The 24,550-nt window shown below is 40.0% G+C and overlaps 1 protein-coding gene across 3 annotated transcripts in view; it reads right to left on the reverse strand.

Annotated features, from left to right (window-relative positions):
* Positions 1-24,550, reverse strand: part of MAPK1 (mitogen-activated protein kinase 1) — a 105,832-nt gene that overhangs the window by 31,323 nt on the left and 49,959 nt on the right. For all 3 annotated transcript variants that reach the window (XM_023646803.2, XM_023646801.2, XM_023646802.2), the window contains exons 2-4: positions 13,075-13,257; positions 10,665-10,854; positions 1,562-1,678 (exon numbers count right to left, since the gene is read on the reverse strand). In XM_023646803.2, coding sequence (XP_023502571.2) covers positions 1,562-1,678; positions 10,665-10,854; positions 13,075-13,257 — 490 coding nt within the window. The remainder of the gene's footprint in view (positions 1-1,561; positions 1,679-10,664; positions 10,855-13,074; positions 13,258-24,550) is intronic.

Genomic DNA, 24,550 nt, shown 5'->3' on the forward strand with positions numbered 1-24,550 from the left:
AATAAAAAAGAACTCACATTCAGTTTTCACTACAGTTAATTCTCCAAGGAGAAGGGGGCACTGGGCACCTCACAGAAAACAGAGGCCACCCTCCCTTGCTATGTCCCCCTGCAGGGGGACTGACAAGTTAAGACAGTGGAGGCATCTCAAGTTGGGATGGAGGCTGCAAGACCATGAGGCCTCCAGGATAAAAAGCACACTGACAGCTCTCCTTTACAACCAGCACAGGCACTGCATACGTGCATCGATTGCTTCTTGTTTGGAATGGCGGTCACATGGCCAGTCCCAAGAACCTGCTGTGTGGGATCATTTGTCGTACAGAATTCTAAAAGAATCAACACAGCATCTTTTTCTTTGAAACATCTGTTACACCAAATTCTTCTTTACAATGGAATTTGTTTTAATGGAATTTTACTTTTATAACTAAACTCGACAAATCTATGATATCAAGAATAACTAACTGCTTTAAACAAATACCATTTCCTCACAAAAGCAATCTAACGTTCATCCTAAGCCCTTCTACATGTCAAGGATGAAGGAAGAGAATGCAGCCTATGGGCTAATTAGACCTGTTCCTTTCATTCCTATCAAGTCTCTCAGGATAATTTCTGGCTCCTATATCTGAGACACGAGGTCCAAAATCTACTTTTATTGCTTTTCTTCACATATCTTAACGTTACATTATGGTAGATGGAATTAAGTTTAAAAATGTCATATAATCTTGAGATATTAGATTTGGAAGTATGGCAGGCCCACTTAACTCCTAAAATGTGACACCCTGTTCATCTACTATTTGCAAATGATATATTAAAAATACTGACTCTTGATCTCCATCACAGCCCTCCATGCTTGCCACTTGGCTCATAAACCTCACAAAGATGTCCTACTTCACTTTTTCTTGCTTTTATAAATTTATTCAATCATTTCTTATGACCAAGATACAGACCCTGTTGGAAGAGTTCGCCTGCCACCTGGATGCACTCTCCACAGGTACTCTGAGATGCAGAGGAAAATGTGTCATTTGGAAGGACTGCCAAGTAATTTTGAAAGAATCCATAGCAGTTCCCATTCTTTCCACATCTATGTTTTCTTCAAATTATATTATAATTCTGCTTAAGAGACATCCTTCATTATCAAATAAACGTAACCTTTAAGAACAGCCCTGGTCCACGTTCACAGAAATATACACTATTGGAAAACCTCCTACAAACCCAGCCTGCACCTGGCAGTGGCAGCAGCAACTATGAAAGGTGCCATAGGCAGGACCTCAAGGGAGCTGTGCAAGGGGTGGGACAAAGACCATTTATTTTAACAGTGAGCAGGGAGGCATGCCCTCCAACTCTACAACACATCAGCATTACTCCAGTTGAGGTGCAGAGGCCAAAACCCAGGGCCCAGGAGTTAATGCTGAACAGGAGATTAAGACAGTACCTTGGTTCTGGCCAGAAAGGCAAGCCTCAACACACGTGGAAACAGGCTTACTGAGAGGCAGGCTTACTGTAACACGTGTCCAAAGTTCTTTTGCTTTTTGGTTTTCTTTTTATGCAAACTTGGTCCTTACCTTGGAATTCAACATAATTTCTGGAGCCCTGTACCAACGCGTGGCTACATACTCCGTCAGGAACCCTGTGTGATCATGGTCCGGATCTGCAACACGGGCCAAGCCAAAGTCACAGATCTAAGAGAGAAAAAAATGGGACAGCTTCTTAGAGATTCTAACCAATTTAATGTCAAAACATCATAAAAACAAAAAACACAACAGCAGTAATGATGATAGTAAATGTGGCACTTTGCTGGGAATTCTACATACTCATTCTTGTTTAATCCTCACAATAACCTGAAAGGCAGGAACGACAATCCACGTGTCAGTGAACAGGCTGGAGCAGTCTTTAAGAAGACACATTTTAAGAGGCATCCCCACTTTTCATTATTTGCTTATCCCACAGCAATCTCCGTTAGGTCATTGGACAAAACTGCTTTGCATAACAATAAAGTCACTAAAAATTGCCCAGGGTCTTTTCTCTAGCTTCCTCCTCCTCCTCCTGCTGCTCCCAGGATCACCACTGCTAGGGTCAGTTCCTCGGCCTGCACTTGCCTTCTACTTCTCAGACTTCACTTCCTGCTATGCTTCCATCTGTTCCATGAATTGTATGTACTTCCAAAGAGTCTTCCCACTTTTCTCTCCTTCTATGTAAACAAATCCACTCAAAGCTCTAAAAGATGTTTCATATACTGAAGATGGATTTTTTTTAAAAAATATCCAGCTTCTAATTTCCCTTGACCCACAAAAGTACCTGGCTGGCCTTTCATCATCTGGCCATCCAATCCTTTGGTGCTACTCCATACTCCCACACATAGAAATCTAACTGTAGTATGTTTAGTCCCATACAACTGCAGGATATTTTAATTCCTTGGTCCCTGGGAACTAACCGAGAGAGAGAGACATGTTAACAATGACAGGCCAGAGGCTAGTAGAAGGCTGCCTGGAAGACAGAGACTAGGTTGGAGGTTTACTGTTTTAATTCAGCTAAGAAATGATAAGGGGCTGAGCTCAGGCCATAAAAATGGAGACAAAAAAAGGAAGGACACACCTAAGAGATATCCACACCTAAGAGTTAAATGGACATCAATCTCTGCTTAGATTCCCCATAGTTGAGTCTCTCAATAATTCAGAAAGATTCAGAAAGTTCCCACCCATCTCACAAATGTCTTCTTCTCGCCTTGGACACTGGCAGCACCATATAGCACCTCTGATGCCACAGGCCCAGCAGCTGGCTTTAACTGTAGCATTCAAGAGAGCTCCATATCTGTTGCCTAATTTTCATATACTATCACTATACCTTCAAAAGGAGCAAACAGCACATCTGCCTCTCCAGTTACTCTTCAAAGGCCATTTTCTGTGCGGACTCTAACAGAGTTGCATTGTGAGGAAGTCCTGGGTCCTACTCCACAGCTCTGACAGATAACGCCAGCCACTGTACTGTCTCCGGTGACATTATCTTCACCATAAGCACCGGCCTCACCTTTCAAAGCTGGCTTGTGTTGCCATTACATCCCCAACACTCAGGGGCTTGTCAGAGGATCTGGCTGATGTATGGCCACAAGCTTTTAAGTGGGATCACAGTAAGTTCTAACTTCAGCTTGACTGATCTTGAGGCTTTCAATGTACCTGCACCCTATTCGTTTCTTGAGAGCCTTTTCTGCCAATTCCTGTGAAGCAAACTACACGAAGGCTTCCCAGTACCTGTGCCTGGAAGTTCACTAGCAGGAAGTACTTCCCAGTCCTTGTGCCTGCAAGTCCCATTTGGCATGATTTCCAACTCAAAGCAGCAATGAATGATTGACTTCTTCTTACACCTGAAGGCGGGTCCTCTAAGCTATTCAGAGCCATCACCTGCTATGCTGGACTACCACCAAACCATTTCAATTCTGTGTGGCTTGAACTTTTCAACTTATCTGTGACTCACGGTTTCTCTTTTTTCAGGGCTAAACACTTCATCTTCTGATTCAAGTTCAACCAAAGAATTGTGCAGAGAAGAAATACTGCATCTTATTGGCAGAGCAAAACCAGCCCAAGTCCCAGACCGTGACCATAGATCCTTCACCGTGCTCTATGCCTGGTGCCACAGACTGCAGGGGGTCCAGACTTGACACATAGCTCTCAGGGGTCAGTTGAATCAGAAAACAAATCCCAGATAGATTAAAAAACCCAGAATATAAGAAATTTACACATCAATGAAGTCAAGTATTAAGGCTGATGTCTCCATGCTCCTCTGGGAACATGGAAAAAGAAATGGAAGCTGTATTTTAGGGGCTTGATTACATTCACAAATACTATAAAGACAGGGAGAAGGGGTATGAATAACCTTAAGCACCGTTGTAGCAGACTGTATTTTCTATAGAGGGTGACACCAATATAACCCATCCTCCATGCTCTTCTTACAAGCTCTGGCTGAACTTGTAACAAGAGAGCAGGGCCTCTCTCTCTTCTTCTTGAATCTGGGCAAATCTCTGTAACTGCCTGAATCAAAAGAATGCAGTGGAAGTGATGCTCTGTGACTTCTGAGGCTATATCCTGAAATGCAATATGGCTTCCACCTGGCTCTCTCTCTTCTGGGGTACTTGAAACCCTCTGCCCACATTGTGAGGAAGTCCAGGCCACATGGGCGACACATGGGTGTTCCAGGTGACAGCCAGCATCAATTGCCAGGGACATGAGGGATGATTCCAGCCCCAATCTTCGCATCTTCTAGCCAAGGTCCAGACTCTGGAGAAGAGATCAGCCATCACTGCTGCACCTAGACTGAATTCCTGACCCACAGAAACTGAGCAAATATACGATTATTGGTTGTTTCAGGCCACTACATTCTCAGGTGCTTGTTATACAGCAAGAAGCAACTAATACAGTGGTACTGGACACAGTGCTTATGATGGGATAGGCACTCTCTGAGGAGGACCCATCTGAAGTGATACTGGAATGCTGAAAAGATGTCAGCCATGTAAAGACCTGGGGAAAGCCAGAGCAACGCCCTAAAGAAACTAGTTGGGCATATGTGAGGGACAGAGCTGGCACTGTAGCTGAAACCTCCCAAAGTGGCTCTTGAATTGGCTACTTCTTCTATAACTCAACTGCCACTGCCTTAGTTCAGACTCAATTTAGCTTGTCTGGAATTAGGGAGACTAGCTTTATCTGCCTGCAATCTAATTCATCCTCTAAATTCTTGCCTAAATGTTTCTAAAATATAAGTTAAAATCTCAAAAATCTTTTAACCAATCTGTTCTGCCTACTGAACGAAGCCCAAATTCTTTAAGCATGACTCTCAAGATCATTCACATATTGCCACCAAACTACCTTCCTGATCTCATCTTTCCCACCATCATCTCTGTCCTACATCTGCCCCTCTGTACTCCAGACTACACTGCTTCCCTCACTCTGCAATGCCCTGTCAACTGAGCGCCCTATCCATGCCATTCCCTTACCCTAAATACCCAGCTTGAAAGGCACCTCTTCTGAGAAGTTTCCCAGGAATCAATACCCCCCGAGAATCAACTGCTCACTTTTCTGAACTCCTCTAATACTCTGTTAGATGTATATTATATATAAGTATACAACGAGATCCATGAGAGTTGGCTGGGCACGTGCCCATCTTCCCAGCTAGAACCTAAGTCCTTAGAAAAAGGCAACACTTGACTTACTTTTTATTCCTAAGTGTCCTGTACACAGCGGGCACTCAAAATTTGGTGAATAAATCCCTTACTTTAAATGTTTGTAGGAAGCAGAACAGTTACTGGGGTGGATTAATTGACAGAGACTCTAGCATTGACCATTTTTACAACATCTGAATTGCTGATAATCTCTTAAAAATAAAAATCAGGGTACAGAGTTACCGAGGTTAATATCTTACATTAACAATGAATAATGTTAATAAAATCAGATTGTTCAAAGCGGCACCATTAAAGAAGGAAAAATTAAAAATTGGCATTAGTAGCATTCCTTCACCAAGAAAGACAGCTTAACCTATTCACGTTGAATGCTGCACTACATCTATTTCCTTAAAACTAAATGTAACCCTGCAGTCGCTCCTCCTCATCCTTTCCCTCCAGGAAATCCAGTCACGTGACCTAAGGGTCCCTGGGGTGGGGCGGGGACCACAGCAGCCCAGTGGGGTATGCAGCATCCAAGCGGAGTTAAGGGGGCTCCAGATGGGGACATAGTCTAGGTGTGAGGTGAAGAAGGGGTTACATGGGGAAGCAGCGGCAGCCCACACAGGGGACTGGAGTCTGAACAGGGTGAGCAGAGGATGCATGAATTATATTGCACAAATCAATTATTTCATTGCAGGTTGCAAAATGGTGATTTTTCTAATTTCATTATTCCTCTTGCATTTATTAGCTGGCATTCTTTTTAAAGAAGAGCTGTTGTTCATTGACTGGAGCTATTTGTTTATCCTGATGCACAGATCCTACTGGAAAGACAGGAAAAAGGTTTAGTTCTTTCCTTTTAGTTACCAATTTTGAGAATACCGAGTTGGTGTAAGAGAGATCATGTTTTATTATTTGTACCCCCTACACCTAGATTAGGGCATAGAACCAGCAGCTTCTCAAAAATCTTGGTTACAATTTTAAAACTAAAGAGGGAGATATGGGGTTTAGACCGCTAAAAGATTTCACAGTTCCATTCATGGTCATCAATGGAAAGCCCATATGATTTTTTAAGAGAGTTCCCTTAACAATACAACACTGAAGACTTAACAAAACTTACGTGGCATTAACCAAAAAACTGCCAAGGCTACAAAAAAAAAAAAAAGCAATAATATTCGTTATAATTCCATACAAAGGAAGACAAACCACCACGATATGGTACAAGAAACATAAAACGACCTGGGGCACTCCTACCTGGCTACTTTTTGAGTTGTGTAAATTCAAATTTTCATAAAACAAAGGAAGCCCCAAAGACAGGTTTCTCCTATCTTCCAGATCCTCTTTCCCAGGCAGACCCAGAATCACAAGCCATGGGATCCTAGCATTCCGGGACTCCTGCTGGGATTTCTGTGGGCTCAGTCTAGCAAACAGTGAGGACTACAGACTGCTAGAGATCATATTCCCCTGGTAGATCCACTAAAAATACGCTAGCAGATCTCCAAATAGGTTTATCACCCTTGTGTTTCTGTGGCCCTGGGAAATAAAGAAGTCTACAAGAGTGAGTCCCAGAAGGGTCCCAAGAGGTCTATGTCTCCTGGGTCTCAGGGTTTCAGATACAGTGCAAAGCACGTTTATGGAAGTTAAAATGAAAAAGAAAAGCTTATCGCTGTTGGCCTTGACTAGTACCAGAGTCAAAAGTTAAAGGTCAAACTGATACCCTGAGGGCTCAAGAGTAGGAAATAGTTTAGTAACACAGAAGTCAATGGGAAAAGCAAGAAATGGCATAAATGCCTATTTGAAAATTCCAAAGGACCTAAATAACAAGACGTCAGTAAGGCCACAGGTTACAAACTTTCTAGGTAGAGGGGCCTGGGGGATGGGCATCAAGGTCATCTCACAGTACTGAGCATGTGACGGGTGTACAGCAATTCCGGAGCTCAAGCAGAAAAGACTCTTCTCCCCGGTAGCGTTCTCTCAACACTCATATATGCACCTGAACTGCCACCTACCTGTCCTGCCTTTCAGACATGCTCACCACAACAAACCAGTGACTTAGTGACATACCATACTCATCTTTGAAATGAGATTCTCTCTTGAACACTTATATTCATGTGAATGATGCACACCTCCTATGTATATTTTTAAAATGTGGTGAATTGTACTGCTGCAAATATCTAAAATATCCTATTGTGTTTCTGAGTCTGTGTGTTCAATTGGGTTTTGAAAACAATGCCTAGATTGTGCAGATGGCCAACAACACACACACATTAGTGTGGGTGTAAATTTTGGTGAGTAGTGAATAAAACAGCCCTAGGTAAAGACACAAAAAGGCCCAAGGAAAAAGTTCACAAACAATGAAGACAATAGACAAAGCAGTTTCGTTCTGTTTGTTTCTTCTTAAGGATGAGCATATTTTCAAAGCAAAGTAAGAGACAACTTTTCCCAGAAAAATTACATACTTAAGATATTGATTGAGACTCTCTCTCCAAAACCTAACAAAAGCAACCTGCCATAACAGGGTTGTGACGATAAGCAACGGAAGGAAAAAAGAAAAGCACTAGGAGACATAAAAATATTCATTGTAATTTTTCAAGAAAATCACTAAGAGCCAACAAAGTGTAGCCATTCCTAAAAGTAGCTTCATTCCTTTCGTGCCTGCCTAGCTTTTAGCTGCACAGACCCAAGGGAAAGCAGCTGGCTACATACCTTGTGGAAAGTACATGAATCTAACTCAGAAGGATCCTAAGAGGTGACAGAGTCCGACCCAACCGTATCTCACGTAGGAACCTGGCCTCTACAACATTCACAGGATGTTGGCCACCTTGTTTTAAACACTCAATGACAGCGAATAAGATGACCACCTGATGACAGAACCCACTGCCTTTTTTATAGATAGTTCCAGGAGGTTCTCCATGATCTACTTCCAACCAACCTCTCCAGCTTAGTGTCAACGACTCCCTATTACTCACCCAAAGCTGCAGCCACACAGAGCAGCGCTCAGTGTTTGTGCACTAGTCCCTATCTTCTTACTTTTATTTCTACTGTTCCTTCTGGCTATGATACCCTATGTTCAACATAGCCACTGGCCTGCCCATCTCTAAAGGCCAGCATGGATACCACCTTCTTCCTAACGCCTCTCTCAGCCCCAGCCAGAACTAACCCACCTCTCTCTTTTGCATTTGCACACCATTCTTTTCAGTATCTCAGTTACAGCTGATATTATTACAATCACATACTGTTTATCAGATTTCTGACCTGTTTTCAGATTTCAGGGGTAGACACTCATCTCCTTTGCCAGGTATACCTGACAGGGCTTCTCACAGGAGTGTCTACTGAACTGAAGTCCAAGAAATGATGATTGCTATACATCTATATGCACTTTTTAAACAGCTTTATTGAAATATAAATTCACATACAATTCACCCATTTAAAGTATACAGTTCAGTGGTTTTTGATATTATAATCACAGAGTTATACAATCATTATTACTATCCAATTTTAGAACATTTTTATAACCACAAAAAGAAACCACAAGGAAACCACAAAAGTACCCCTCAGCAGTCTCTACCCATTCCTCCCCAGTCCCACCAGGCCTAGGAACCACTAATGTATTTTCTGTCTCTACAGATCTGTCTACTCTGGATATCTCATATAAATGGATCCATACAGTATGTGGTCTTTCATGACTGGCTTCTTTCACCTACATAATACTGTTTGCAAGATTCACCCATGTTGTGGCATGTATTAGTACTCCATTCCTTTTTACTCCATTGTCTGGATCTACCACATTTTATTTATCCATCATCATCTGGACATTCAAATTATTTCCACTTTTGGGCTATTAAGCTACTATGAATATTTTTGCACTAGCTTTTGTGTGCATTCATTTCACTTATGTATATAGCTAGGAGTGGAATCCTCACCAACACTCATCACCTGACATTTTGATTATAGCCATCCTAGTGCATATGAAGTGGTATCTCATGTGGCTTTGATTTGCATATCCTTACGACTAGTGATGTCAAGTATATTTTCATGTACTCATTTGACCATCTGTATATCTTCTTTAGAGAAATGTCTATTCAGATCTCTTGCCCATTTTTAAACTGGGCTATTTATCTTTTAATTGTTGAGTTTTAAGAGTTTTTCACATACCCTAGATAGAAGTTTCTTCTCAGATACATGATTTACAAATATTTTATCTCATTCTATGGGTTGTCTTTTCATTTTCTTGATGGTGTACTTTGTAACACAAGTTTCTAATCTTAATGAAATCCAGTTTTTCTTTTTCTTCTGTACCTTATACTTTTGATGTCATGTCTAGGAGCTTTGCCTAACACAAAATTGCAAAGATTTACTCCTGTGTTTTCTAAGTGTATTCTAGTTTTACCTCTTAAATTAGGTCTTTGATCCAGTTTGAGTTAATTTTTGTACATGGTGTGAGGCAGGGGCCCAATCTCATTCTTTTGCATGTGGCTATCCAACTATCCCAGCACCATTTGCTGAAAAGACTACTCTTTCCCCAGCAAAAGATCCTGGCATTCTTATCGAAAATCAGTTGATCATAAACATATGGGTTTATCTACTGACCCTCAATTCTATTCTGTTGATCTATATGCCTACTCTTATGCCAATATTACACTGTCTTAATCACTACAGCTTTGTAGTAAGTTTTGAAATCAGGGAGTGTAAGTCCTCTAACTCTGTTCTTTTATAAAATTGTTTCGGCTATTCTGAGTCTCTTGACTTTCCATATGCATTTCAGGATCAGCCTGTCCATTTTTGCAAAAAAGCCACCGGGGGCTTTGATAGGGATTACACTGAATTTGTAGATCAATTTGGGGAGCAATGTCATCTTAACAATATTAAGTCTTCCAATCCATGAACGTGGGATGTCTTTTCATTTATCTACGTCTTGAATCCACATGCATTTTTATCAGACTGAATCCACATTCCTTCATCATATCTAAGACATTTGTAGATCTGCCTCCTTATTTAGCTCTGCTACCTATTAAAACAGAAATATATATATATAAATGCTGCCCATTTTAAAGACAAGTGTGAGAACTGTAAAGTATCTAGGATTTCCCTATTTACTGGAATGCCTTATTTAGGTATTAAAGTCATTGAGGTTAAGTTTTTCTGCGGTTTTCTGAGTGTTCTTTGTATAAAATTTATTAAAGAAAAAGGTCATCAATGAAGTAGATAACTTTTTAACTTACAAATAATGCAGAGAATCTTATTTATAAGTATAAAAGTACATGATGTGTATGTAAGAGCATTAAAAAAACTTTGGAAGAAAACACACCAATTTGTTATAGTGGTTACCTCTGGAGAGGAAGGAGCAATGAGATAGAGAAGAAGAGGAGAACTAGCAATCTTTACTTGCTTTTTTGGGCCATAAAAATGTTTTCATGTATTTCTGGTATAATTTTAAATATGAATAACAATAAATATAAATATGCCCCAATAAAAGAGTTTTTTCAATATATATCACCCTAAGAGTAAATAACCTTGCTGACCTTGAGATCACAGGTGGTATTGAGCAGCAGGTTGGAAGGTTTGAGGTCACGATGCAGTACGTTAGCTGAATGGATATATTTTAACCCTCTGAGGATCTGGTAAAGAAAATAGCAGATATGGTCGTTGCTGAGGTGTTGGGTCTTCAAGAGTTTGTAGAGATCCGTTTCCATGAGGTCCTGTACTATATATCTGTTTGCGCAGGTTAAGGTAACAGATCAAATAGCTGGTCACACTTACAAAAGCACTGAAAACAAAATGAACTCTCCCCCCCAGATAATCCACTAAGTCATGAGGCCCACGAGGAAAATGAGAAACTGATGAAATCTTGGTGTACATTTATGGAAGGAATCTGAAGTAGCTGATTCCTTTTTAGGTCCTGTGGGACAAAAGGCATTATACCTGCCATTGTGGGCCTAGATTGAGACCTGAAACAGACTGTTATAAAAATACTGGCTATTCTTTTTTTTTTTTTTTGAGGAAGATTAGCCCTGAGCTAACTACTGCCAATCCTCCTCTTTTTGTTGAGGAAGACCGGCCCTGAGCTAACATCCACGCCCATCTTTCTCCACTTTCTATACGTGGGACGCCTACCACAGCGTGGCTTTTGCCAAGCGGTGCCATGTCTGCACCCGGGATCCGAACTGGCGAACCCCGGGCCGCTGAGAAGTAGAACATGCACACTTAACCGGTGTGCCACTGGGGTAGCCCAATATTGGCCATTCTTGAAGTCTCAACCTCCTTGTTCTCCATGTTGCCCACCATCAACAAAAGCCCTCCACGGCTTGTTGGAAAGGGCTGGAAGAGTGTGGTGGCAAGCAAGCATCATACACTCCCCTTCTGTCTCTGGTCCAGAAACAACTTGTATATCACCATTCTTTTACTTCTTTTCTCCTCCTTCTCCTCAAAAATCAACCACAAAACTTTTGAAAACACAGGCCTAGAACACCCTCCTAGGAAATTCAACCCTCAGTTTATTTGCTTAACTCTTCAAATAACGTTAAGATCATAAATAAATAAGACTATGAGGAAGTCAGGCTAAGAGGGGCTTATGCTAGTTTTGCTCCTCTTGCTTTTTGCCTATCCATGTATCTAAGCATCTACAATTTTAGCTATGGCTAACTTTGCTCTTACAAAAATTAAATTATAAAAGCCTTGAGTTTTTAACTTAACCATAACATTATTTAATTAGAAATTTTTGCATTTCTTTTATTCATTTCTGTGTAAATATTGGTGTAGGTCTCCTACAGATTTGTGCTAGATGAGACACAGTATGGATTCAAAGGAAACATGAGTTGAAAACTCGTCAGGTAAAAAAGACCTGATTTTCACGGCAAAACGTAAAGTAGGACAAAAGGTGGTAGTGGCAGGAGGCATTTCACTTAAAATATCACTATAACTTGGTAACAGAGCTGCTTAAAAATGGCAAGGGCTGGGGCTGGCCTGGTGGTGGAGCAGTTAAGTTCACACATTCCGCTTCAGTAGCCTGGGGTTCGCCAGTTCAGATCCTGGAGGGCGGACATGGCACTGCTTGGCAAGCCATGCTGTGATAGGCGTCCCACATATAAAGTACAGGAAGATGGGCATGGATGTTAGCTCAGGGCCAGCCTTCCTCGGCAAAAAGAGGAAGATTAGCAGCAGATGTTAGCTCAGGGCTAATCTTCCTCAAAAAAAAAAAAAAAAAAAAAAAGGCGAGGGCTGCCTAGAGACAAGGAGCTGCCTCTCCCTGGAGGGGCAGAATGCAAACTCAGCAGACAGGGAGGAATGCTGTCCTAGTCAAACCGTAACTTTCTTCTGGCAGATCTTCTTCAATATACATAATGCCTCTCTTTCAAATGTAGCCTCTACCCAGGCAGGATCCTCGGGACCTCCTTACTCCCAATATCTAAATGTTGGTCATAGTTAATAACATAATTTCAGAGCTGAGTTGGCCTTAAAGATAACGAGGACTAGCACAATTTTAAAGATGAGAAAACTGAGGCCTAGAGGAGAAATGACATTGCCTAAGATCAGGACAGTCTGGATTTGACCAGGTGCCATCCAGGGCACCCACTTTCTTAGTCTACTGCTCTTTGCTTTTCCTTGTCACCATCAGAACAAACCATACCCCAGATCACTGGAAAAAGTTCACCAAGATTTTCCATAACTAAACTTAAAGGAAATCTTTACTGAAACTGACAGAGAAAATGCTGGATTTGCCAAAAAGACACTAAAAATAGTTACTGACAACTGAAAAATTAATCATAGGAAAAATTTAAATGATGCAAGTAGGATAGTAAATGGCAAATAGATTACAATTTCCTCTTAAATGTGCTTTATATACTTCTCCTTTACTCTGATGAGTCCGGGACATTTCAAGTTACATTAATCAGTAAGGTGAGCGCGCAGGAGTCAGCTGTCTCAAAAGGATACACATCTTTCATTTGCTCGATGGTTGGCGCTCGAATAATATCATTGATTCCAATGATGTTCTCATGTCTGAAGCGCAGTAAGATTTTTATCTCCCTCAGGGTTCTCTGGCAGTAGGTCTGGTGCTCAAAAGGACTGATTTTCTTGATAGCTACTCGAACTTTGTTGACATTATCATAAGCAGAGCTAAAAAAAAAAGGGGGGGGAGGGGAGAGAGATGGCATTAAAAACAGTTCTCAGAACATCTTGGCAGAAAGAATACAAATTGGTAAAGTATTAAATATTTAGCACTCTGGGTAAATACTTGTTTCATACACGTGAAGGCAGCATATATAGCATCCACAAAAAGGCCTCAAGCTAGGGAGGATGCAGCTGGCATAATGTAGCACATTCTGAACCTCAAACTTAACAGAGGGCCCAGTCCTGGTAAATGTGTGGATGCCCATTTTCATAAGCCCAGAAACATGGGTTTATTGCCTCACACAGAAAAAAAAAAAATTTTCCCACTGTTTTTAACAGCAACTGCATTCTGGTGAGAGTACTCATTTCTGCCTCCAAAACAACTTCTTACTGTTTATCAGATTCCTCAGACTCAGCAGAAACATTCAAATGACCATCAAGCGCATCTTTATCCCTAACAAAAATGGACCCAAGAGGATGCCTTGATTGCCTGCATCGACTTTGTTTTACTTGCAAAATGACATGACTCTTTCTTTTTTTCCGAGAAATTTAACTAAGATGTTTGGATAGTCTCATAACACAATTTATAAAGCATTCTTCAGAAACTACTTTCATAGCTGTTACATAGGACCCAGTTCTTTCCAAGCTGTCCTTAAGGTCTGACTTTATAGAATTCCAAGCAGAAGTAATAATTATATCTTCAATTTTGTGATGAATTCTAATCTTGAATATTATTACTATCTTTAGGATCAATATTCTATTGAATCTTTCCCATAAGAGCTTTTCGTATTAATAAGTATCAACATCTGGTCCATCAACTGAAGCAATGAAATAACAATGACAGGCAGTAAGACATTGCTTCTTGTTTCCTCAGGATAAGTGCTAGAAACATGAAACAGTAAAATAAATTTATTCTCAAGTTTATGCTTCTACAATGGTATTTATCAATCTACTTATTCCTTGAATTTTTGATGCATTTGTCTGACTCCATCACGAAACTATGCTGTAGGAGGAACCTTGTGTTTCTCAGCTTCAATTCTCCCATAACACCATTAATACATTGCACTCAGGTGCCTCCAATACTTTGAAATGAAAGATAATTCCTTCAATAAAAGAATCACTACTCATATTTTATTTTGCTTTGGTTTGCTGCATGAAGGCCTAAACCACTGATTTTCAGGTATATCATTCAAGCAAAGGGATACGTCACTCAAGCAAGTTTATTCAATATTCAGAATAACTATTTTTAGAAATTAAAATTCTTTCTGGGTAATTCAAATGATAGAAAGAACATGAGCTCAACAAAAGACAATACAGGTTAAAATAGTTGTAAAGTACTGGCTTAAAACGAACATTAGAAATTTCTAGTTTTACTGAAACACAGCAAACATGGTCATAAATTTGCTCTCGGGAACAAGAATGTTGGCGGGAGGGGCGCGTATAGTCAGTATGCCCCTCCAATTGTCTCAACACTCAGGGATGAAATAATAACCAAATGACCCCTTTCAGTGAGAAGTCAGGAGATCCTCCTCATCGGTTCGCACGTGAAAAGCAGCCGTGACCCTGGCCATGGAGTTGGGTCTGTCCCACCTCTCCATTTTGCTGTCTTTTTGGTTTACACAACCTGCCATACAAGTGACCACAAAGAGTTTACACTCTTCCACAACAACTCTATTATTTGCTCACTTCTCCTTCGATTTCTCAGTTTTGTTTCATTTCTTATTGCTCTAACACTCAGCAAATAAATTTCACTGGTATACTTTTTACCATGGACTTTCTGGTGTCTCCTAGTTTTGTTTAAAAATCATATTGTTTTAAAATCGCTACCAACCCTGTTTTCTTTTTTTCTCTAAGAATTTAATCTTTGCTCCACTCTCTTCTCCCCTCAACTACTGTCATGCTACAGCTTTTGCTTTCAATGTCTTTCTTGTAAACAACTTATGGTTGCAGTTTGGAATCTTAACCCAATCTGTGACTACACAGTCTCTGGCTGGATTAATTTTAGATATTCACATTTTTTCTTTCATTTGATAGACTTGCTCTTTCAAAAACAAAATTTCAAGGTTGAACAAATTGTTCAAGGTTAAGAATGCAAAGAGCTTCCTAACCCATCCCTTAAGGTAAATAATCGTCAAAAATAAATAAAAAAAAAAAAAACGGATGATGATAACGGCAAAGAACTAAAACCAAAACTAAAGACCAATCTTTTTTATAAGCATAAGCTTGAAAATCAACAAAAAATAAATGAGTAAATATAGTCTGACAACACATTATAATAATAATCCATTATATCCAAACTATTTAATCTTAGGAATTCAAGAATGGCTCAATTAAAAAAACATTAAAAATCAGACATCATGTCAAACAGACATTTCTTCAAAGAAGATACATAAATGGCCAAGAAGCATATGAAAAGTTGCTCGGCATCATTAATCATTAGAGAAACGCAAATCAAAACTACAACAAGGTATCACCTCACACCCATCAGGATTACCACTATCAAAAAACCACCAAAAAATACTAAGTGTTGGAGAGGATGTGGAGAAGTTGGAACCTTCATGGACTGTTGGGAATATAAAATGGTGCAGCCACTATGGAAAAAAGTATGGAAATTCCTCAAAAAATTAAACATAGAAGTATCATACGACCCAGCAATCTCCCTTCTGGGATTACATATCCAAAGGAATTCAAACTAGGATCTTGAAGCAATATTGGCACACCCATGTTCACCGCAGCACTGTTTACAATAGCCAAGAAGTAAAACAAACCCGCATGTCCATTGATGGATGAATGGATAAAGGAAACGTGGTATATAGACACGTTAGAATATTATTCAGCCTTAAAAAACAAGTAAATTCTATCACATGCTACAACATTGAATGAAATTAAATGAAATAAGTCAGTCACAAAAGGACAAATACTCTATGATTCCACTCACGTGTGGTATCTAAAGTTGTCAAACTCATAGAATCAGAAAATAGAATGGTGTTTACCAAGGGTTGGGGGAAGGGGGAAATGAGGACATGGTGTTTAAGCATAGTTTCAGTTTTGCAAGATGAAAAAGTTCTACAGATCTGTTACACAATAATGTGAATATATTTAACACTACTGAACTGTAGCTTAAAAATGGTTAAAATGGTAAATTTTACACTCTTTTTTACTACAATTAAATTTTTTTTAATTTTTTAAAATCAAGGGTAAAAACCACGTTGAGGAAAAAAATTAAACATTTAAATAGATGTCAAAAAAGAATGGTAGTGGTTATCTGAACCTACCTATGTGATAAAATTGCACAGAACTAAACACACACAAATGTGCATATAAAACTAGTGCCATCTGAAGAACTCTGCAGACTGTATCAATATCAATCCCCAGGTGTGGTATTGTACTATAGTTACACAAGATGTTACCACTGAGGGAAACCGGGATTTCTCTGCGTTATTTCCTATAACTGCACGTAACTCTACAATTACCAGAAAACAAAAAGTTTAATTTTAAAAAGAGGTCATCAATAGGAGAGTATCCATACAGTGGAATACTATGCAACTGAAAAAAAAGCACGACATGGAAAGATGTTCAAGATCTACTAAGTGGAAAAAAAAACGAGCAAGGTCCAGCAGTGGATACATGCTTTCTTTTTTCTAAAAAAGAGTGAAAGTAAGATATATATTAACATTGCTTGTGTTCGCATAGAGAAAATCTGGAAGGATACACAAGGAAGTAAGATGAGTGGTAGTGGAGGGACAGAATACCAGGCTGGAGTGCGACAGAGAGGCGGGCAGAACCCTTCATTGTATACTTCTTTATGCTGTTTTGATTGAAGAATCACATGGATCTCTTCAACATATATTTAAAAAAATGAGAAAACCTATGGAATGCTAGAATATCCTTTAAAGGAGAAAGCATAATAATTTTAGAATTCCCACCAATACAAAAATACTTGAAAAATAAAGAATAATTATTGGGAAAAGACACAAAATATCTTTATTTAACCTTGTTTCCACCTGAGAGAACAATCTTTAAAAGTGGAATTGGGCATATTATTTAAAACAGACGCAAACATACCCCCCTGAATAAAGGGGGGGCCTATTTATCTAGCAGTGGATTAGTGCCTTCTATGCACTGAGGACTATTCTAACAGGATACAAAGATCATAAACTAACAGTCTGCCCCTGAGGAGCCCAAGCTATGGAGAGCAGTCATTTTACAGAAACGCAGCCTCAACTGCCAGATGAATTCTACTCTGAGATCCATACATTGTGGAGAATGGGAGGAGGCCAAGGCTGGAGGTGAGCACGCCCAATTCTCAAAACAGATAGAGTCCTATTATTCTGCAATAAAAAGCAATGAACTATTGATATAAACAACACAGATGAATCTCAAAGTAATTATGCTGAATGGAAAAAGACCAAAAGAAAAACACTTTCATTCATGGAAAATGTGAACTAATCTACAGGGACAGAAAGCAGATCAGCAGAGTTGCCTGGGGCTAGTGAGGGGGAGGGACTACACAAATGGAAACTAGGTAGTTTTTGGAGGTGATGAATAAGCTCATTATTTTGATTGTGTTGATAGTTTCATGGGTGTATAATATGTCGAAACATATCAAATTGTACACTTTAAGTATGTGCAGTATATTGTATTATCAATTACTTCTCAAGAACAGTTGAAAAAAGGAACCGGAGCTCCCTGAATACGTGGTTTATTACAGGGTTGGGATGGGTGGGAACAGACAGATCCCAGAAACATATTTGACCAGTAAATGTGGAAGTAGAAGCCCACAGAATTCTGGAGTAGATTATTTAAGAGATGTTTTGTGATCACTTAGAGAAGAAAAGGGAAGCAGCATGAGTCAATTATGAACAAGTCATGCTAAACTAACTTCATTTCCTGTTTTGATAGGGTTACCACAACAACACAAGAGTGATGCCAGAGCTGTGGTAGATTCAAGCAGCCCTTGTCAAGCACTTCCCTTTTGTGAGACTTCATGTTAGGATTGGTGGCAAAAACAAACAGTGATCCTGCTCTTAAGAAGCGTGCAATTTAGTGAGGGAAGGAGACAGGAACAGACAACACACACTGTCTTTATTACAGTAAAGTACTTCTGAAAGACCAGGAGAAGCTGGGTAGATTAAATCCAAATAAGGGTATTAAGGAGAGGATTAAGAGAGGAGGAGGCCTATAGAAATCATACCCTGAAGGATGAGCAGGCTTTTGAAAGAGGAGTAAGAGCACAAAGAAAGGCAAGAGGAAACACACGGAGAGGAAAAAAGCAAGGCATCTATGAAGACCGCTGGCCCTCACCCAGCCATGCTCCTCCTCACAAAGAGGTGCTCACAGGGTCTGGGGATCAGGCCTGTCAGGAGCCTCAGAATGCCCCATCTCCTGAGTCTGCTTCCAAGGCCATGCAGGCCTCCTGCACGGCGGCTCTGCTGAGAGCAGAATGCTCCTCCAGTGTGTTCACCCGGAGGGGCAGCCAGAGGGCAGCTATCTGTAGGACAGCACTGTGCCAAGACTGTCAGGCTGGGTGTCCACGCACAAAAGCTCAAGCTCATGGTGGGGCAAAACGCTGGGGCTGCGAAGAGAGGAGGGCCATGCTGGAGGCCTGCTCTCCTTGAACTTCGGGTACCAAACTCTAAGAAGCCCAAGAATTTTCAATTTGAATTTGATCTTCCAGGTCTTTAAGAAGGTATATCTGGGGGCTGGCCCCATGGCTGAGTGCTTAAGTTCACGCACTCCACTTCAGCGGCCCAGGGTTTCGCTGGTTCAGATCCTGGGCGCAGACATGGCACCACTCACCAGGCCACGCTGAGGTGGCGTCCCACATGCCCTAACTAGAAGGACCCACAACTAAAATATACAACTATATATACTGGGGGAATTTGGGGAGAAAAAGCAGAAAAAAAAAAAGATTGGCAACAGTTGTTAGCTCAGGTGCCAATCTTAAAAAGAAAGAAGGTATATCTGTCATGGTATAAGGAGACACTACATTATATTTAAGGTTTCTCACTTTAATTTATATGGTATGTGAGGCTCCATTTGTATTCTTGACTCAGGCCTTGCAAACATGAGGAGGGCTGGGTTTGGAAGACATGAAGTGAAGAGGGGAGGACCAGTAGTGTTCATGCTAAGTTGTGAAGACCTGAAGCACCATTTGTCTTATCCCCCATCCTCCAAATACCTCAAATACCAATGACCTCTGGGCTGCACATCCTTCCCAGCGGCCCAAGGATCCTGCAAATGTAATCTTGAGCCAGGCTTCAAAGCCAGGAAAGAATATGGCATAAGCTGCAATGAAGACCAGTGGGGGCTCGCCGCCCCGCCCTGCTTGATACTCAACTATGTATCATGATGCATTTAAAGTTTGCTAAAGGAAGGACCGTCATTTGACTGAAAGGTTAACTGTTTTGTGTTGAAAAGGTTTTGACAATCACCTGGATACTCTGTATACTTCTGCTAAAGTTAATTTACTAACATTTTTCAGATATTTAATATCAGAGGGCTGAAAGTATTCTACTATATCCAGTGCCCAGATCTTTGTTTCTAAATAACCCCCTTCAGTAAAAGAAACCAAGCCTCCTCTAGAGAGGCGAGGGCAGGAAAAATACAAGATGAGCCTGGAGCATTGCATAGTGCCAGAAAGTAAGGAAGTGCTCAAAAAACAAAATGAAGGCACGTCAAAGGAGCCAACCTGAAAGAGCTCTCAGTGGCCAAAGTTGGAGCAATTTGAGCAACAAAATAAATAATGCTGTATTAACCCAGAGTATAAAATAAATATACATAAGTCCATACTAACATGAATAAATGACTGAATGAATAAATAAATAAATAAATGGGGAAGAGTCAAGTCTTTTTTTTTTTTTTTTTTAATTTTCTTTCTCTCTTTCTTCTTCTTTCCCAGTACATAATTGTATATTCCAGTTGCAGGTCCTTCTGGTTGTGCTACGTGGGATGCAGCCTCAGTGTGGCCTGATGAGCAGTGCCATGTCCGCGCCCAGGATCCGAACAGGTGAAACCCTGGGCCGCTGGAGTGGAGTGCACGAACTTAACCACTCGGCCACGGGGCCGGCCCCGAGACAAGCCTTCCTGACAGAAGAATTTCAAATAATATGTGTACATATACTCCCCTCCAGGAGGTGGAGTTTAATCTCTCCCACTCAGCACACCTTGAGGGAGGGCTGAATTCACTGACTTGTTTTCAAAGAAAAGAATTTGGAAAGAAAAAAACAGTAATTCTAACAGTGGAGAAGTCTGGCAGATACCACCCCAACCAAGTGACCAGGGTTAACACCACCATAATGTCACATGGATATTGTGAACCCCCTGATAGGAGAGGAGAAGGGCATTTCAGCTCTGTGGTATTCTTTTCCAAAGTCCATAACCCCAGTCTAACAATAAAAAGAACATCAGACAAACTCAAATTGAGAGACATTCCACCAAATACTTGACCAGTATGCCTTAAAACTGTCAAGGTCATGAAAAGAAAGAGTGAGAAATAGTCACAGACGGGAAGAGAGAAAGCAGACATGACAACTAAGTGCACGTGGTATCCTGGGTTGGATCCGGGGACAGAAAAAGGAAATCAGTGGAAAAGCAACTTATGAATGAAGTCTGAAGTTTAGTTACAACATACCTACATTGGTTTCTCAGTTTTGATAAACACACTACGGTAATGGAAGACGTTAACATCAAGAGAAAGTGAAACTGGGTGGGACATACGGGAACCCTCTGTACTATCTCTGCAACTTTTCTATAAACCTAAAATTATTCCAACATAAAAGTTTATCTGAAAAAGGTATTCTACTAAATGATACCTCTAAAATTGATGAAGTAATTAGCATGTAGATAATATGGGCTTAACTTAATAAGTAGAAAGAAACATAAACATTTCATAATTAGCTACTTTAAGGTGAATGCTTGATAGAATAAAATTATTCCTAAAAAGGTAACTGAAAAGTTTACCTAATTGAACTTTATAAGTTAAACTCCACATCAATCATTTGACAGACACTTACTAAATACCTAATATAGCCTAAATACTCATTGTAGATTGAAATGAATAAAACATCGTCCCACCTGCCTTTCTCCCTTTGAGCATCCTTAAGAATAGCGATGACATATGAAGATATTTACTGTTCTTTGTACTAAAAGAATAAAGCCTGTATTGCCAAACATAAGGATTAATACATATGGAATATTAATATAATAGGTCATTGTGCAGCTATTAAACTAAGTATGAAGATCATATTAACTAAAGGTAAGATTCAAAGTAAAACAGACTGCAGCTTAAAAATATTTATCTAGGAGGCAATTTATAATACAAGATAAGATAATGGGACCATGAGTGATTTAAAACATAATTTAAATTGTCTTCTGTGTTACCATTTCTATTCCATTGGGAGGAAAAACCAAACAATGAAGTATAGGTTACGTAAGATAAGACAGCTTAAAATAAGGAAATAACTTGACCTTCTAGTGAGTCCCTAAAGTTCTAAATATCTCTGCAGGCTTTTGCTTCTAGCCACAATGAAAGAACAGGGGCTAATTTACTCTCCTACCTTAAACAACTAAAAAAAAAAAACCAGCCAATAGGGGCTGCTCCCACAGCATAGTGGTTAAGTCCAATATGCTCTGGTTTGGTGGCCTGGGTTTGCGGGACTGGATCCCATGCATGGACCTACATTACTTGTCAGCCATGCTGTGACAGTGACTCACATACAAAATGGAGGGAGACTGGCAAAGATATTAGCTCAGGGACAATCTTCCTCAGGGCAAATCTTTCTCAGGAAAAAACCCAAACAAACAATAAACCAGATGATACGTATGAAACAACAGTTTTCTAACATCCAACAACAGGCAGTACAAGGAAACCTAAATGGAGCCTGGCAGTCTCCCTGGATTGAGGACAGAACTGGAGGTCTGGAGAGTTGAAGTCAGTCAGAATTCGCAGGGCAGAGTACTGGAGAGGACAGAACATCAGAGAGAGCTGGGGAGACCCTTGGAGTGTCCAGCTGAGTAATGATCAGAGCACACGCATGATAAAAGTCTAAGAGTGAGGAAGGAGCCACCAGAAAGGAGCAGATGGACTAATCCATGTGGAACAAGGCTGGGAACAGTTCCCGTCCCACCACCTGGAGGGGAAAAAACTCCTAACACACAGGGAAAAAGGTGAGTCCTCAGAAGGGTAATGACTCAGTACTGGGGCCAAACTAGTCTTTGACTAAAGGCTATTCTGGACTCCCCTTTTAAAAATGCTTAAAAGCAAACTCTGAAAGGGTCAAACTGTTCTAGGAAATTTAACTGCATCCCAGAAAAAAAGCCTAAAATTATTTAAAGGAATACCAAAAAAATCTAGCACTCAATAATATAAAATCCAAAATGTCCAATCAAAAGTTATCAATATCCAAAAAAGCAGAAAAATATGATGCATAAACAGAAAAGCAAAGAAAAAAAAAAAAAGAAAGAAAGAAAAAGAAAAAACCAACCAGACCCAGAAGTTAGAGAGATGATAGAATTAGTAGACCAGAAAGTTAAAAGTTATTATAAATATACTCCACACATCAAAGAATCTCAAATTGAATTTCTAGAGATTGAAAAAAATACAATGGAATTAGGAATAGATTATACATTGAAGAAAAACCTGGTGACCTAGAAGACACAGCAATAGAAACTAGCCAAAATGTAACACAAAGAGAAAAAAGATTGGGCTTAAGGGAAAACAGCACCAGTGAGCCGTGGGAGAAGATCAAGTGGCTTAACATAGATCTAACTGGAATCTAACACCTTCACATGTCCAAAATCTGAGGGAAAGTAAATACTTATTTCTATAAAAGTGTTAATATCAAGGAAAAAAAGAAATATACAAATGCTCTCTCAGCACTGGTTTTAAAACTAAGCAACAGGGATCAGTTAATAACTGAAAGAGACTGTCATTACAACAGGGAATGAAAACTTACTTTCATGTCCAAGTATTAGCCCCAAGTGGCTGCAGTCAGATACTTATTATATTCATCCCTCAGAACACAGAAGCAAGCAATTATTTTCAGATTCCCACTTGGACACATAGGAATGCTTTTATATATTCTGGACTCTGAGAAACAGAAGAGCCATTTCAAATCTACTGCTGTTTGGCAGCTAGGACTGACAGCAGCAATCTTGTTTAGGGGAAAAAAATACGTGGAGGGGAAAAAAATGGCCTTCTCCATATTGCTGTATGAAAACTGTACCTTTTATACTTTAAAAAAGCATTACTTAAAAATTTCAGGATTTCTAGTTATTTGGTTATTAGAGTTTAAGAACTAAACTGTATTCTTAAGACTTTATTCATTTGAATAGCTTTACTTTTGTGGGATAGTTCCTTTCACTGGTGGTGTTTCTTTATGTCGCCACACATTAATACTTCCCCCTGCCATCCTGAACATACCTGCTTTTCTCTGGATACATCTGGGTCTGTCGGAGGCCCTGACAGTAGGGATCTCAGCACTATTAAGCACTCTGTGGTGCTGGCAGTGGCCACCCAAGATCAGGAAGCAGTGAGCCAAGTTGACCCCTGCAGCCACAGTTTCAGTACAGCTTCTGCATTCTCACACAAACCGTCTATGCCGTGGGATTTGAGTAGCTGCTCCACACAGCTGGCTTATATCGCACACTTTTCACATCATCTACTCCTAATCACACCTCCTCCTTTCAAGGTCATATTTACTGTGCTGTAAAAAGGAACAACAGTTAACGTGGTTAACATCATACTTTCAAGTCTCATTCCCCGTGTGTCAAAACTTATGTTTTTGGTATAAAATATATTATATATGAGGTAGATGAGTACTCAGTAGCGATTAAAGTACATTAAAAATATTTTAAAAAATAGGATTTTTAGGAGCTTGAGGGTTTTGTTTTACAAAAAATGATTGATAGCAGCCTAAATCTAAATCTACCATACCTATAATGATTATTAGGAGTGTTTTTGGTGGTAAGTATAAAGGATGAGAAACGTCCAGATCTATTAAATCATTTTCTCATAGTTTAAAGGCATATTTTCTCAATATTAAATAAGTGGTAGGGGCCGGCCCCGTGGCCAAGTGGTTAAGTTCTCATGCTCTGCTTTGGCGGCCCAGGGTTTCGCCAGTTCGGATCTTGGGCACGGACATGGCACCGCTCATCAAGCCATGAGGAGGTGGCATCCCAGATGCCACAACTAGAAGGACCCACAACTAAAAAAATATACAACTATGTACCAGAGGGCTTTGGGGAGAAAAAGGAAAAATAAAAATCTTAAAAATAAATAAATAAATAAGTGGTATTT

This window comes from Equus caballus, chromosome 8, assembly GCF_041296265.1.
Source record: "Equus caballus isolate H_3958 breed thoroughbred chromosome 8, TB-T2T, whole genome shotgun sequence".
Taxonomy (NCBI): domain Eukaryota; kingdom Metazoa; phylum Chordata; class Mammalia; order Perissodactyla; family Equidae; genus Equus; species Equus caballus.